This window comes from Monodelphis domestica, chromosome 1 (assembly GCF_027887165.1).
Source record: "Monodelphis domestica isolate mMonDom1 chromosome 1, mMonDom1.pri, whole genome shotgun sequence".
Lineage (NCBI taxonomy): Eukaryota > Metazoa > Chordata > Mammalia > Didelphimorphia > Didelphidae > Monodelphis > Monodelphis domestica.
In genome coordinates this window covers 434,266,082-434,282,033 of record NC_077227.1, presented here as the reverse complement: position 1 = coordinate 434,282,033, position 15,952 = coordinate 434,266,082, and the positions used below count along the sequence as shown (strand labels likewise).

Sequence of the window (15,952 nt, the reverse complement as noted above, 5' to 3'; positions counted from 1 at the left end):
GTTATGATTTTTCTTTCTTTCTGTTTTTGTCTTGGATTACTCACTGGAGGCCTGGCTGGCCAGGGGGGTTGGATGTGGTGAAGGGGGCCCATGTGCTTTCCCTACCGGGATAAGTGCCAGCGATTCCTGGGAGAGCTCCGGGCCCTACTGGGGTGACCACAGATGCCCGAGTGGCCACTGCCAGCGTGGGCATGATGATGGGCACTGGGCTTCTCCACCAGCTCTTTCTGAAAACTTTGTTGAAGGCTTGAGGTGTCCGGTGAATATTATGCCAAGAGAGGGACAATGGGCCCGGTGCCAGAACAGCCTGACCCTAGTTTGGGGGATCCCCAAAGAGGATATGGCTGGGGTAGCCCAAATGAGTACCTGTATATGGTATGAGTCTGGGACGGTATCCCTTCAGAAGAGAGGGTAAGGACAATTTCTTTGGAGAGTGGAAAGGGCAGGTTGAGGGGGGAAAGGTTAAAAATGAAGATGTTCTACTCGAGTCTTTAAATCTACAGGCAGAGAAGCAAGATCAGCTTAAGGCTGAGCTTAGTCTCACGGCGGGATTCTCTGTCCAACTAGCCTGGAGTGACCAGGGCTTTGCTGCAGGGCACCAAATTTAGAGGGACCACATGGAAATGGCTTCTTTTTTTGTAGCACCCCCCACTACTTCCTCTGGACCCAGTTCACGGCACAGCAATTCCTAGTAACCTCTCTGGTACCGGTGCTATTGGACCAGCAGGAGATTCAGGAGGAGGCGTCTCCGTTTCATGTGGCCCGTCCGTTCTTTGCTTCTATATTTTTGTCCCTAAATGCCATAGCAATGGAGATGACTGAGCTTTCTTGTTTGTGTAGTCACCAGGCCTCAGATGGCATTACACCTGTGATTACATAAGTGATCTCATGTTCTTGCTGAAACCATTTTGCAGTTAATCCCGTTCCTTTGCACTTTCCTCCCTTCCTGTCTGGATTTCAAAGTCTGAAGTTTCAATTTGCCACAGACAAGTCCCCTTAAGTTGGTAAAACAGCTGTTGAGAAGGCCTGCCTATCTGTTTTTCAGCATGCCCACTTGTGCACATATGGACAGTGAAGAAGGTTCAGGGGGTAGGGAGTAGAATATTTTTGGGAAGAAAAGCCGGGGGGTGGGGACCAAGATGTGGAAAGGTTCGATGGTTCCTGCCCCTGTGCTCCTTCTCAAGGTTGGCTGGGTCCCCAAAGCCCCCGACCTCACCATCTTTCCCTTTCTTTAGAGAGCTCACAATGTAGAATAAAGGCAAGTTCAAGGAAGACCCATCACCACGTAGGGGTGAGGGCAGTGTTTACACATATCCTTGCATCTGGATATAGGAGGAGACGTGACTGCCCCTAGCTCCCGAGGCTTCAGAGCTGCAGCTGCCCTGCTATCCATAAAGGGGAGGGGGAAGAGAAACCCTCCTGGGACTGGCTCTAGAGGAGCAGAAAGGACATTCATCAGGGTCACATGCAGGCACCCAGAAATTCTGGGCAGGTTCTTTCACCGTGGAGCAGCCCTAGTGGTTTTTGGATCCTGGCTGCCAGGGTTCTGCTCCAGAGTACAGAGGGGAAGGGGCTCCCCCTGGCATGACACCGATCCTAAGCCTTGGTTTGACTTGGTCCATTCCTAACACTTCCACTGGGACCTGGTAGCAGAGTCCTGGTCATGGCCAGTACCTTTCAATACACAAATGAGCCTTGGTTATAGCTGTCGTTCTTGGTCATATCTTCATAGAGGAGCCGCTGTCACTGATGGAAGGAAGGGCAGTCCCCCCACGCCTTTTCAAACTGATGCCATTGCTGCCATTTTTGTCTCTTAGAGAAGGCTGCCTTGTTAAACCCAGCCCCACTCGTGGCAGATGAGAAAAGCTGGAGAATCACCCCAACCCTCCCTCCAACCCTAGCCTGTTGAGAACTTTGATGCCTCTCTCTCTCCTGACTTTTCTTGGCATCAGTTATTTCTTGTTCCATGCAAGGGTGATCTGGGGCCAAGAATGAGTGAAGATATTCCAAAGATATTCCATTTTTAAAAAAAGGTATATGAGAAAGAAGTGGGATGTCCTTATTTAGACTACAGGATCCTCTCAGGTAGGAATGACCAGTGATTCCTCCATTCTTCATGTTAAGCTAGGGAAATTCTTTCTTTGCATTAAGGTGGCACTCCCTCACACTTGCTTACTGACCGTATGGCCACCGAAGTTGCTGTCTAGGGCATGGGCTGGGGGGCCATGAGCACTCACTAGATTATGTGGAATTACAAATCCAGCAGATGGGCCCATATTGGTTCCACTCTCTGAGATGTGGAGCTCTCAGGGCAGAGGTGTGAGTGTGGCCCCAAATTCCCAGTTTTGCTGGTCCTTTAGGACAGGAGCAGCTCACCTAGCCTCTATGCATTGTGCTTCCAAATTAACCTCACTGATGGACTGAACCAAGTGTCAGAATTAACCAATCGAATCCTTGTTTTATTTATAGACTTCTTGCTGTCTGCATAGCTAAGATGGGCTGATCTGGAGTGGGGGCTGCTGTTTGGAGGGCTTTGCTATTAAAATTGGCTAAGAAACATCTTTTGTTTTTTTCCCCAAGAAAACTTTTTCAAAAACAAAAACAAAACATGTAAACAAAAAAAAATCTACTTGACTCTTGATAAGCATCTCATTGTGTCTTCAAAGTCTTTTCACTTCCAGGAAGGGTGGGGTGAGGACAGGGACCATTTTCCTCTTCAGGGGCATCACAGTGAGGGTATACCACGAAGCACAACTTCTGGCCCCAGCATGTAATGGACTCTGAGGGCAGACAGAAGCCATTAGGGCAAGGGCTAGGACTGGCCGCCCTGCGACACCAATCATTGAGTGGTTTGCAGAAAACTGAAAAATAACCCACCAGGATTCCCAGAGGAAACCTGTCCAGTTCTATCTACCCCTCAATAACACAACCCCAAAGCTACTTCTTCAATCTGTCCCTCAGAGAACCACCCCCATTCCCATACCTGCAGGTCTCTGAGGTCACAGATTCAGACTGTCAGAGCTGGGAGGGACCTTAAAGAGCATCTCATTCAACCCCCTCACTTTACATGTGGTGAAGAAGGCCCAGAGAAGGGAAGGGATTTGCTGAAAGTCACATAGGAAGTTAGTGGCAAGGGCAGGACTGGAATCCAGCTCTCCTGAGTCCTGGCCCAGAGCTTCTCCTCAGTATGGTACTCTCTCCTACGTGCTGCCTCCCTGCCTTCCTCCTCTCCTCTCCTCTCCTCTCCTCTCCTCTCCTCTCCTCTCCTCTCCTCTCCTCTCCTCTCCTCTCCTCTCCTCTCCTCTCCTCTCCTCTCCTCTCCTCTCCTCTCCTCTCCTCTCCTCTCCTCTCCTCTCCTCTCCTCTCCTCTCCTCTCCTCTCCTCTCCTCTCCTCTCCTCTCCTCTCCTCTCCTTTCCTTTCCTTTCCTTTCCTTTCCTTTCCTTTCCTTCCCCCCCCCCTCTCTCTCTTCCCCTCCCCTCTCTCTTTTTTCTGGAGGGAGTATGATTGGAGGACTGTAATGTTGAAAGAGCTTTAACATCAAAGTCCTTGAGTCAAAAATTATTTAGATGTGACTGAAAAAGAAAAAAAAGGCCATATAAAGAGTTGGCATAATGAGTAACCCAGAGCAAATGTCTTTCCAGGTCCTGGAGGACTCTTCTCTCCAGTGGAATCCCACATAGTCTTTCATTGATTGTGGTGGCTCTTTTCCCCTTGGACCCCTACAGGCCAACTTCGTAGGGTGGTACAGCGGAAAGAGGACCCTTTCTGGAGTCAGAGAACCTGGGTTCAAATCTTGCCCTGGACAGCTTACTATCCCTGTGACATTGGGCAAGTCACTCAACCTCCCTGGGTCTTAGTGTCCTCATGTGTAAAAAGAGGAGGTTGGATTAAATGGTATGTGAGGTTCCCTCCTGCTCCTAGAGGAGCCCATCCCTCCTCCCAGCCACTGCTCTGCCCCATCCCATCACTCACCAACCAGCCTGTGCACACACTTTGGTTTGTTTTTCCAGGATACTCCCAGGAAGAACACAGGGACGCCTGTGAGAATGATGATGAGGCCAATGCCACAGACCACAGGCTCTGAGTAAAAGCTGAAGATCAGCAGAAATGCCCAAAAGGTCAAGTATGTGATTGGGATGAGAATGTTTACCTGGAAAGGGAGAAAGAGCAACAAGGGCCAATGGGGCCACCTTCTCCCAGGAGTTAGGATCCGGGGCAATGAGCATTTATGAAGTGCCTCCTGTATACTGTGCCAGGCACCGGGGATGCAAAGACAAAAATGAGACCGGGACAGCCCTATTCCCTGCCCAGCAATCTCCTGGAACCCCTGGCCCTTCCTGCCTTCATTTCCCCTCTCCCAACAATCATTAGGGAAGGTTATTGGCTGAATCAGCGAAAAACCCTTTATGGATGGTTCTGGGCCAAATGCTATATGAAATCCAGGGAATACAAATAGAAAAAGCCAGTCCACTCACAACTCATGAGTGAACTCATGCTTTAATTATGGGGATGATGTAGATAAGGAAATTCTGTGGCAGAGACCACAGAAGGACTTGGAAAGCCCAAAAGTGGAGCCCTTGGGATGATGACAAGGAGAGAACTAGGAGCAATCAGTGGCAGTGAGGGGGTCAAATCTGACCTCAGGCACTTACTCTCTGTGTGACCCTGGGCCAGTCACTTCACCTCTATTCATTTCTGTTTCTCATCTGTAAAATGGGGATGATAATAACAATACCCACCTCCCAGGGTTGTGAGGATCGAATGAGATTAAGAGTTATAAAACACTTAGCACAGTGTCTGACAGAGCAAATGAGCTGTTATTGCTAAGTTGGCTCATTGTGCATGGTTGTATGTGTGGGGTGAAAAATAAGGGACAACTTTGAAGTAATGAGGTCTTCTGTGTGTTTGTTTTCAAGTTGACTATGAAAGGTGGTTCACAGAGATGCCAAGAACAGTAGCAATGTTGCGTGATCCTCAATGGGGCTGTTATGAAGGGAAAATATTCCTTTGGATGCACACATTCTGGTATATACCTTAGGCAGAATATTATATTATTTTTCTGGGTGTCCTGCTCAGCCCCAGCTGATGATGAGGCCACTAGGTGGTAGAGTGGATAGTGAGCCAGAATTAGAGAAACAAAGAAGACCTCTTGAGTTCAAATCCTGCCACAGACACCTATTAGCTCTGTGATGCTAGACAAGTCATTTAATTACTCTCAGTCTCAATTTCAGTTTCCTCATCTCTAAAATGGGGATGATAATAGCACCTACCTAAAAAGGTCTTGGTAAGAATCTAATAATAATAATCTAATGGTAGCTATAATAATATTCTGATAATCATAGTAATAATAATCAAATGATAACTATAACAATAATTGAATAACTCATGATAATCTAATAATAGCTTTAATAATAATAATCTAATGATAGCTTTAATAATAACCTGATAGTTATAATAATTAATGATAGTGTTAATAATTTAATGGTACCTATAATAATAATCTGATATCTATAGTAATAATAATAATCTAATAACAGCTTTAATAATAATCTGATAGCTATAATAATAATCTAATGATAGTGTTAATAACAATCTAATGGCAGCTATAATAATATTCTGATATCTATAGTAATAATCTAATGATATATTTAATAATAATCATCTAATGGTAACTATAATGATAATCTGATATCCATAGTAATAATAAATGATAGCTATAATAATATAATACTAGCTTTAATAATACTCTAATGATAGCTCTAAAATAATCAAATAATAGCTCTAATAATAATAATCAAATAATAGCTCTAATAATAATCTAATGCTAGCTAATATTTACATAGCACTTCAAGGCTTGTGAAGCCCCATATCAATATTGTCTAATTTTACCCTAATAACAATGCTGATATTATCATCCACATCTTGCAGCTGAGGAAATCGAGGCAATGAAATATAAAGTGACTTACCCGGGGTCATGCCTCTAGTAAATAAATTATCGACCTCATTTCCAGTTCTATTTGCTGCGCCACCTAGCGGCTGAATGAGGTGACAAATGGAAGGCACTCCTAAAGGCTCGCTCTCCCTTGTTCCTTAAGATGATTGTGGTTTTGGGGTCTGGGCTACCTCAGCTAAGGAGCACTGAGGCCCCTCATAGCACATTCAGGCCCTACGTGAGGCTGAGTGATGCTCACCTTGATGGGTCTGAAGAGCTTGGGTCTCTTCCATCTCAACACAATCAAGCCAATGATGGTCACTCCGTAACAGAGGTAGTTGATGAAGGACACGTAATTAATCAATGTGTACGTGTCTCCCACAAGCATGATCACTGCTGTGACTCCACACTGGAAGAGAAGGGGGATTGACTGTAAATGCATATGAAAGCCCCCCCTCTGTGGCTGGCTGCCTTTGGTCCCCTCACACTGACTCAGTGGTACCTTCTCTTCTGCTACTTAAACCTCAAGTTCTTTCCTTGCTGATCTGGATCCAAGGGGGAAAGGGGGTTAATTTGCTTGGTAATTTCTTCACAGTAGGAGATGCCCATGGTCAGAGAACAGGGGATAAAGATGTTCAAGGAAGAAGCAAGTTTTTTTGGGGGGGAGGCTGTGGGGGTGTCCTAGAGGAAGATCCAGAGGCAGGTGAGAGTTCTGTGTTGGAGGGCAGACTAGGTACTATCCAGGGAATTTAAGGGATGAAAGTGAGGAGTTAGCCCTGGTAAAAGGAGGGAAGACATAAAAGGAAGTCAGGGTGGGAGTTGAAGACAACCTTCATAATTTCTCAGAATTCCTCTCAGTGTGAATAAGCATAGCTGTGTTCTAACTGGGAGCCACAGGGAGCACGAGCCTGTCCTTATCACAATGGGAATGAGATCCTTCCACTGCCAGGCTCACAGCTCAAGGAGTATTTAGGGATGCCAAAAAGGTGTAGTTAATGCCAAGGAGGGAGGTGGGAGAAGGGGGTAGGAAAAGGAAGGGGAGGGGAGTAGAGGGTTCTTATACCCATTAGGTCTGGCTCTGTAGCATTGGGGAAAGAGTTTTCCAGGGGATCTTCCTTTCTCATCCTCCATCTAATCAGAGTGGGAGTAAGTAAGCCTAGGATGCAGAAAAGTCATTCTTTTATTCAATCCCGCATGCAATGCTTTATGGGAGGCTAAGTGAGGTCTACTTTTTTGGTTTTGTTTATTTCTGAAGTCTGACTTAATTCTCCTGTTCTTGCCACCTTTACTTTGCATGTCTATTTTTTTAGGAAAGTCCCATTTCTCATAACTGCCCTACAAGAACAGTTAGACTATATCACCCCATTCCAAATCGCTACAGTTGCTTCTTGGTCAGCAATGGTGACTCTTCCATCAATGCCTGGCAAGACCAAGCTTAGGAGGCTGTGTATGTGAATGTGTTTCTCATATATGGCATTTAAATTCCAATTCCAGAAACTCAGCCCCAATCACCTTTGGGGTGGAGGTCACTTGGATTGGTGACCTTGTTAGGGGATTAATGTGGGATGAGGGAGGTACATATGGGGACATATTTTCTCTTGCCTCTGAGAGGTTGGTGCCAACCCAAGGAAGAACACTAGAGTCCTACAAGAAAAAGCTGGAGTGACAAACTGGGAAAGAGGTTTTGATAACCTCATTACCTAGGTTGTCAACTCTAGTCAATATATTTCATTTCCAGGTGTATACTGGCAAAGTAAACTGAGGCTAGTTATTTAGATAATTCAAGCAAGTTGATTTTCATCGCTCATGAGATTCTACTAAAGTCCCTGATGTTGTGTTTATAGAAAGCCAGCAGGTCCCAGTCCAGCCCCAGAATCTCTTGGAACAGGGGGTCAGGTACAATCAGGGATAGCTAGACTTACACAGACGAGAAGTGCAGGAATGGGGGTGCAGTGTTGGACATGAATCATGGCCAGCAGGCTGGGAAGGTGGCCTTCACGGGCTCCAGAAAAGCATAATCTGGAAGGAAGAAATACCAGTCTGGAGCCTGGATAAGCTCTACATTGAGTACATCAGACAATGGGGAATAGATGGTAGCAGTACAGAATTTAGAACTGAGCCCTAGATTTCTCATCCCTTCCTGGTGCCTTATTGATTGAACATCCAAGACACTGGCTTGGTTAGCCTGTGACTAATGGCTAAGTGATCCTTCCATCTCCCCAATTCTCTCTGTCTCACTGAGGAAAACCCTTTTGACCTTCCCCTTAGCTAGGGTTGAGTAGCCAAGGTAGGCATGAAAATTTTCCCTTTCCTGATTCTCTCTTGTGTTGTTTTTAGAGGAATTGGGAATTTTCCTCGGGAGATTCTATGTTAATGTTAAAGGAGGACTCATCCTCAACTCTTTCTCACCCCTCTTGAAGTCTTTAGCCCTTCTCAGTCTCCCTGGACATCACCCCTTCTTGACAGAGATCTAGGTTGCTTACCTGGAGGAGGTGAAAAGATATCCATTGATCCCTCCAAAAGTGGAAAGGGCGACCGAGACAGGCATGATCCAAGAGAAATAGCCCAGTAGCTTCTCTCCAAATGTCTAGAACAATGGAAGGCAGAGGGATTGAGGTGACTAGCCTGCCTGGGAGTGGTCAGTGAAGAAGAGGGAGCAGAGCACGTCTCGGGTTAGGGTTGGCGGTGGTACTTACCACAGCGACTGCATTGGAAGACAAGAGCTCCTGTGGGGACATGGCTGTGAAGTATGCTACATTGGTGAAGGTATACACAAAGGTCACCAGTGGAATGGAGATGAAGATGGCTCGAGGTAGGTTCCTGTTGGGAGAACAATAGGGATTCATCAGTATTGATACTTGGGAGAAGGAAAAAACAGAGCCACAGGTGGTGAGGCATAGCTGTGGGAATATCTAATGCCCCCTGGCTAGCAGCATGCTCTACCTGCAACCTTTGATAGTCCACGGTCTCTCACAACATATGTATGTTGGGTAGGAGAATGGAATAGAAGAAGATAAAGAAGGCAGAGGGCAGAGCTAAAGGCAATGGGCATACAATAAGTGGTGCAGTGGCTATAGTGCCAGGAATCAGGGAGACCTGAGTTAAAATCCTGTCTCAGACACTCACTAGCTGTGTGATCCTGGTCAAGTCTTTTAACTTTCATTTGCCTCAGTTTCCTCATCTGTAAAATGGGGATAATAATAGTATCTACCTCCCAGGGTGGTTGCAAGGATTAAATGAGATAACAAATAGACAGCATTTGGCAAACCTTGAAGTGCTAGCTATAGTTATTTTTGTTGTTGTTATCTAGACTAGAAATAAGGATGAACTTCCTAATGATCACAGCTATCAAGAAAAGGAAATAGGCTGCCTTTGTAGGCAGAGTGTTCTTTCTTACTTGAGGTCTTAAAGCCCAGGCTAGCTAGACGTTTGCTTATTAGAGATTTTAGAAGGAATTTCTAATAAGGTATGATTTGGACCAGATGGCCTCTGGGAAACTGGTGGCACTGGAATCCAGGAAAATCATTCAACTCCTATCTCACCAACAGTGAGTTCTGAGCCACTCCATGGACTGGAATGGCTTACAGGGAGCCACAGATCTGGATTTTTCCCTCCTTCCATCTGTCCCCCTGCCTTTTTTTTTTTAAATGAGGGGAGGTTTGCTACCTGATAAGACAACTTATTCCATTGCCAGACAACTCCATCTTTTTTTCTCCTTTTCCTTCTCTTGCTCCCAGTAGTAGAGACTTGGAGGCCTGAATAATTCACATTTTGGATCTTCAGACCCCAAATAATGTGGAAGTGGTTGTCCTTTGTCTGGTAGCCTATGGCAAACCCTCTGATACTGAGAGATTTAGGATGCAGAAGGGCTGCTCAGTAAGAAGGATTGGGTTTGACCCATCCTCCTCCTTTTTTGGTTAGCTAATCTCAGGATCTATTTGCTTTTCCTTTTGGGATGACAATGTAATGGTTTAGGTTTTATTTTGTTTTGTTTTTGTCTTGCATCTGACATCTGCCCACTGTGCACATCCAGTAGGAACCAACATCAAGCTTCCTCATGCCTCAGCTGATTAACAAGGAATCAGAATTCCCCATATTTGGAGCCATATGGGGCTGGGAAGGTTGCCCTGGGGTCTCACAGCTGCATGGGACTTTCTACTTTCCAAGACATGTTAAATTGTGATCTGGTTTGAGCCTCAGCACAGCTTTGGCTCTGCCCCTAACTCACTGTGTGATCCCAGCAAATATTTAACCCCTCTCCTGGCCTTACTTCCAACATCTGAAGAGAAAAGGGCCTGGGTGAGATGGCTTATGAGGTCCTTCCAGCTCTAATGTGCTTTGATTCTAAACCCTGTGAGATAGTCTGGGCAGAGATTCACAGAATCTCAGAACTGGAAAGAGTCTTAGAGGTTGTCTAGTCCAGCCTCCTGCGCCATGCCAGAATCTTGACTCTGACTACTTACAAAAAGTATGGGGAAGTTTGCTACCTGATAAAACAACTTATTCCATTGTCAGACACTATCTTTTTTTTCCCTCATACTATGCTAAATTGAACCTCTCTGTTACTTCCCTCCATTAAATCTAGTTCTGCCCCCTGGGGCCAAGAAAGAAAAAAGTATCATCATTCTTTTACTTGACAGTCCCTTATCTAGGGGAAGATAACTCTCCTGTGCCCCCTGGTTAAACATCCAGGTTCTTTAGGTTAAGCAAGCCTAATTCTTTCATGGGATCCTCATATTATTTTCATTTTATGGATGAGGAAACTAAGCCTAAAACTTAGATGATTTGCCCAAAGGCACATAGTGAAGTAATTATTATTAGCCATTCTGGAGGTTAAGAAACAAGAATACAGGCTTTCCAATTTCTAGGCCCAGAATCTTTTTACTAACATTCAGGAGCTTAGGGTACGTTGACCCAAAGGTCACAGACCATTTAACTTGGCCTCTAACGAGTAGTCATTCTTTCTTAGAGAAGCAGGCTCTTTTACTCTGTTCTTTGGAAAATCCATTCTTGTCTCTTGTCAACCCCTCAGATGAGAGTCGGGCTCTTTTTTCCCCCTTCAAGGTCTATACACAGAGAAGATGCTTATTATCAGCCTCCTTTCCTACCTAAGGAAAAAGAATGATAATAATAGCTGATAATTTACATACAGTGTGATCCAAAAGTCTGAGGGTGGCTTCAGCTTTAAAGAGATTAAGTGGTTTTATTTTAATATTTATATTTACCTTTATTTATTTGAATCACTTTAAAGCAATTAAATAGCCTTATTTATTTTAACATTTATATTTACTTTTATTTATTTGAATTTTTAAAGTGATTAATTTTAAATTTTCAAAATTTTAATATTTAGATTTACTCTAATTTTACTTATGTTAATATTATTTTAACCACAAAGAAGTATCATTTTTATTGCTGAAATCATATTTCAGTCTCCTCTTTGCTACAAAGGATATCAACAGGGCTGCCACAATTAGTATTCCAGATGTGATAAACTATAGTGCTCTTATGTCTGGGACTGAGCCTGATTGAGAGGAGCTCTCAGCAACTTGAAGGAAAAATATAGGTCCCTTGGTAGAAACATTTGAAGTATTGTTCCAAAGATGGGTCTCAGAGCTCCTCCTTTTTCTACAGGGCAGGTTACTCTGCAGGATTCAAATTAAAGCAATCAAAGCTTGCAGCCTCACTAGGACTTTTGGGACACCCTGCATATTTCCTCATTTGATCCTCACAATAACCTTTTATGGTGAATAGTTTCATTAGAAATCGTTAACTCCTATTTTTCAGGTCAGGAAACCGAGGCTTTAAAAGAGTCAAGCAACTTGTCCATGGTCACACAGTAAAGGCTGACTTTGAGATTCGAATTCTGGTCTCTTGACTCCAAGTCCAGGGTACTAGTTCTCATTGTCGGTAGAGGCATCAAAGATACAGACTTCTGTTTCCCTCAGGAAAGTAGCTATTGAAAACCCATCCCTCATCCAGTTGAGCCACTTTTGGACTTCCTGTGTCAGGACCTGTGCCTCTCTCTCTCCCTCCCATTTCCCCATCCTGGAAGACAGTTCATATTTTGCATCATTCCTCCATCAAGGCTGTGGGGAGCATTAGCACTTCTTGTCTCCCAGAGCCTTGGACTTCATGGGCCCCCACATCCCACGGATGCTCACTCACTTGCGGGGCTCAACCAGTTCTTCTGTCACATAGTTGAGAAAATTCCAGCCGCTGAACGCAAAGGATGCCTGCAGGAAGGCAAGGGCCAGGTGCCCCACGGTAGGTGTCATCCAGAAGCTAAATGCATTGCCAGGCTTCAGCTCCTCATAGTTGCCTGTGGAGGCCAGATGGAGTATTGGGGGAAAGAGGCCAATGGGTGTCTCCAACCCCAAAGACCCATTCATGGTAGAACAGCCTCCCCTGGAGCCCAGAAGCCAGGCAACCCACCCACCCCATTTTCAGTACCCCGGAAGATCTGGACGAAGCCAACACTGATGATGAGGGCAAGTGCCAGCAACTTCCCTCCTGTGAAGATGTCCTGGATCCGGGTGGCCCACCGGACACTGGAGCCATTCACAAATGTGAGGAACACTGGGTAGGAGGAAAGGGGTGTTACTGGAACAGACTATGGGACCGCCATGTCCTGGAGATATGGCCACAAGCTCAGGAGACAAAATTTCTCCCCAGATCCCTCTTGGTTATGTGTAATGATGAGCACTGGGTACATTTGGATAAACCTAAACAACAAAACTCGTTCCTGAAGAAGTGAGCAAAAACTAATTTTATTTTAATGGCTCAGGGGTGAGGGGTGAGTGAATTTAAGGAATTCTGTCCCTATAACAGGCTGGGCAGGGTGACAGGCAAGTTGCTTTTTAGGTCAGTTTACTGGGACATGGATGGCCAGGTATACAGTTGTGCTTTACAGGAATTGGGGGTGGAAAGAAAAGAGGGTGGTCTTGAGCCTTTGGGCCATTTGTCATATTCTATGAATATTCCCACAATTTCATGATGAATTCTGAAAGAGAAGGCAAAGCAACTGTCTGGGGATGGGGCCCCCAAATTTGGAAGGGTGACAGCTTATGTGCAGTCAAACTCCTGGTCTGGATTTAACTACCTCTACTAAGCTCCTGAGGCCATGTTTAGGCTATCACAGGCAGGCTCCCCTACCACCACCCTTAACCTCCCCCCCCTCCCCAAAGCATTTAAATGCCTTCTTTGTTCCTGAGGTAAGAAGACAGAAATTGAAGAAGGATATAGAGAGATGTATGAACTATACAGATGAAGAGGGGAAGAGACTGGGCACGAGGTCCACCTTGTGGGAGATGTGGGTGAGTGGAGAAAAAGAGGGACCTGAAGCCTTTCCCTACAAACCATGCAGGGGGATCCCCAGGCACTACAGGGAGGAGGGAGTTACAAGATGGGTGGCACCTACATAGGCAGGCCATGGAGAGTACTCTGGAAGCTGTGTAGGGCGGGATGCAATTGGGGAACACAGGCTGGAGGACATAGTTGGAGAAGGTCAGTGAGATGACGGCCAGGCTGGTGGGGTACATGATGAGTACTGAACTCCAAAGCAGCAGGAAGCTGGAATTAGAGGAAAGAGAGGGTTTAGGGACTGCTGGGAGCAAGGAACCCCAAGTCTAAAGGCCAGCCCAGCACCAAGGGGCTAAAGCCCGTAGCTCAGGGTCCAGTCTTGGCCCTAGAGTCCAGAACCCAGAGCCTAGAAGCTAGGCCAGTGTTTTTACAAAGCTCAGGGAGTCATAAATTTAGAGTTCAAAGATACCCTCAAGGTTATAAACACAACCTTTAATTTTACAGATGAGAAAACTAAAAACCTCAAGTGAGAAGTTAAATGACTGGCCTAGGTTCAGGCAGCTAACTATTTCCTAGTTTGAGACAGGGTTTCCTGTCTCCAAATCCAGTGTTCTAGCTATGAGGCTGCCTTTTGCTCAGGCGTTGGTCCAAGCTGTTTGGGAAGGTTGGTGGACCTCCCATTTTCATTTATCACGAGATAAACTTGCTTTGGATTAAGACATGACCATCCCCCTAGAGTCACTTTCTCCCCACTCAGGGGGCTATTAAAGGAGCTACATTAAGGGCCTCCAGCGTAGTGGAAATGATTGGGTAACCTAGGAATTAGTTCTAGGTCTGCCTCTAAAAGTGTATGGCCTTGGGCAAGTTGCTTCTTGTTGTTCATCCTACTGGAAGAGGACCAAAATGACATCACCATGTTGGAGTCAAGGTACCTGTATTTGACTGTGGTTGATCAGAGCTCTAAAGGCTCTACTATAGGTCCAGCACAAATATGAACAGCTGAGATGGAGATGCCTCTAAATTTGTGCATCTCACATTTCTTTTGAGGTACTGCAATTCTGTTTTGCCTAACCTCTCAGTCTATTCTACATCTATAGAATACTCTGTATCCTTCCTAGGGCAGGGTGAATTTTGAGTGAGGACCTCCCCCAGGCTCTTATAGTCTGTTTTTCTTCTCAAAAATAAAATAATACTTATCAATAGTGTTTTCTTCATAAAGCAGAAACATTTATCAAAAAATTGATTAAAAGAGCAGCTAGGTGGCTCAGTGGATAGAGAGCCAGGCCTAGAGACAGGAGGTCCTTTGTTCAAATCTGGCCTCAGACACTTCCTAACTGTGTGGCAAGTCACTTAAACCCATTGCCTAGCCCTTACCATTCTTCTGCCTTGAAACCAATAAGCAGTATTGTTTCTAAGGCAGAAGGTAAGGGTTTAAAGAAATTAAAAATTAATAATCATTTATTATCTGTTGAAGAAATTATTATGTGAATGAATGGATTCTATCCCTTTGCATTTCAATTCATGGGTTTAGTATATATAAATATCAGGGAGAGTTTTTGTATATTTTGCTGTATATTATTTGTGATTATTTGATGATATGATTATGAGACTCCCCAAGTCCCTCTCTCTCTGCAGCCCCTGCCCTTTTGTTGCCAATTCTACTACAAAGCTTCTGGAACTCATTTGTCTAGAATCTCTCTTCTTAGTGAACTTACAGGGTGGGCTGAATTGCTGTGAGTTACTCAGACAATTGTAAGGAATTAAATTCTATATGTTTTTAAGAAGTATTTCTAATGTACTCTAGATGTTGAATAGAACCATCAAAGCCTTTCCTTTTTCTTGATATGAGAGAGAAAGTCTTAGCTTAACTGTGAGTTGTTTGTTTCAATCATATTAAGATAGCACTGCTATTTTAAATTTTAATTTATTATTTTTATTTTTCAAATATCAAATAAAAAAAACAATTTACTCCTCTCATGAATTAACTAAAAACCAAAAAACATAAACAACCCCAAATCAAATCCCCTGACATATCCTTTCATCGTTTAGCAAAACAAAATCCCAAATTAGTATGGCTCTTTCTGCATTTTAAGTTTGCTACCTGCCTGGTGGGAGGTAAGTGGCATGGTTCATCATTATTCTTTCTGAACTTTTAGCTTATCATTGTGTTGGTTAGAGTTCTAAAGTCTTTCAAAGTTATTTTTCTCTATAATGTTGCTAGTGTTGAATAGATTGTCCTGGTTTTGTTCATTTTGTTATGTATCTGTTCAAAGAAGTCTTCCTAGGTTCCTCTGAAACGGTCCATTTCATAATTTCTCATAGCACAATAACATTCCATTATATTCACATACCATCATGTGTTTAGTCATTCTCCAATAGGAAGATATCCCCTAGTTTCCAATTTTTGCTTCCCATGAAAAGAGCTATTATACATATTTTTGTGCACATAGATCATTTTCCTCTTTGCTATTTTGGGGGTATAGGCTCAGTAGTGGTATAGCTGGGTCACTTTTGGGACATGGTATGTGAAGTGATGACGTTCAGAGAGCTTTGGGAAACGTAAGGTCTTGTGATACTGTCATTGTTTCAAACGGAGGGCAAGGTTTCACAGTAAGTCCATAAAGTGTATAAAATGCTAAGTCTTAGATACCACGACACCATAGCCATGATTTCACAGATGAGGAAATGGAGAGTTTCAGGGGGCCCAAGTCACATAGCAA

General features: G+C 44.3%; 1 protein-coding gene across 1 annotated transcript in view; it reads right to left on the bottom strand.

Annotated features, from left to right (window-relative positions):
• Positions 1-2,435: 2,435 nt before the first annotated feature.
• The window catches only part of SLC7A10 (solute carrier family 7 member 10), a 50,138-nt gene continuing 36,621 nt past the window's right edge, over positions 2,436-15,952 (bottom strand). Inside the window, exons 3-11 of the mRNA XM_001366935.4 lie at positions 13,351-13,502; positions 12,384-12,509; positions 12,099-12,252; positions 8,630-8,753; positions 8,417-8,520; positions 7,856-7,952; positions 6,193-6,342; positions 3,974-4,151; positions 2,436-2,780 (exon numbers count right to left, since the gene is read on the bottom strand). Coding sequence (XP_001366972.1) covers positions 2,650-2,780; positions 3,974-4,151; positions 6,193-6,342; positions 7,856-7,952; positions 8,417-8,520; positions 8,630-8,753; positions 12,099-12,252; positions 12,384-12,509; positions 13,351-13,502 — 1,216 coding nt within the window. The 3' untranslated portion in view covers positions 2,436-2,649. The remainder of the gene's footprint in view (positions 2,781-3,973; positions 4,152-6,192; positions 6,343-7,855; positions 7,953-8,416; positions 8,521-8,629; positions 8,754-12,098; positions 12,253-12,383; positions 12,510-13,350; positions 13,503-15,952) is intronic.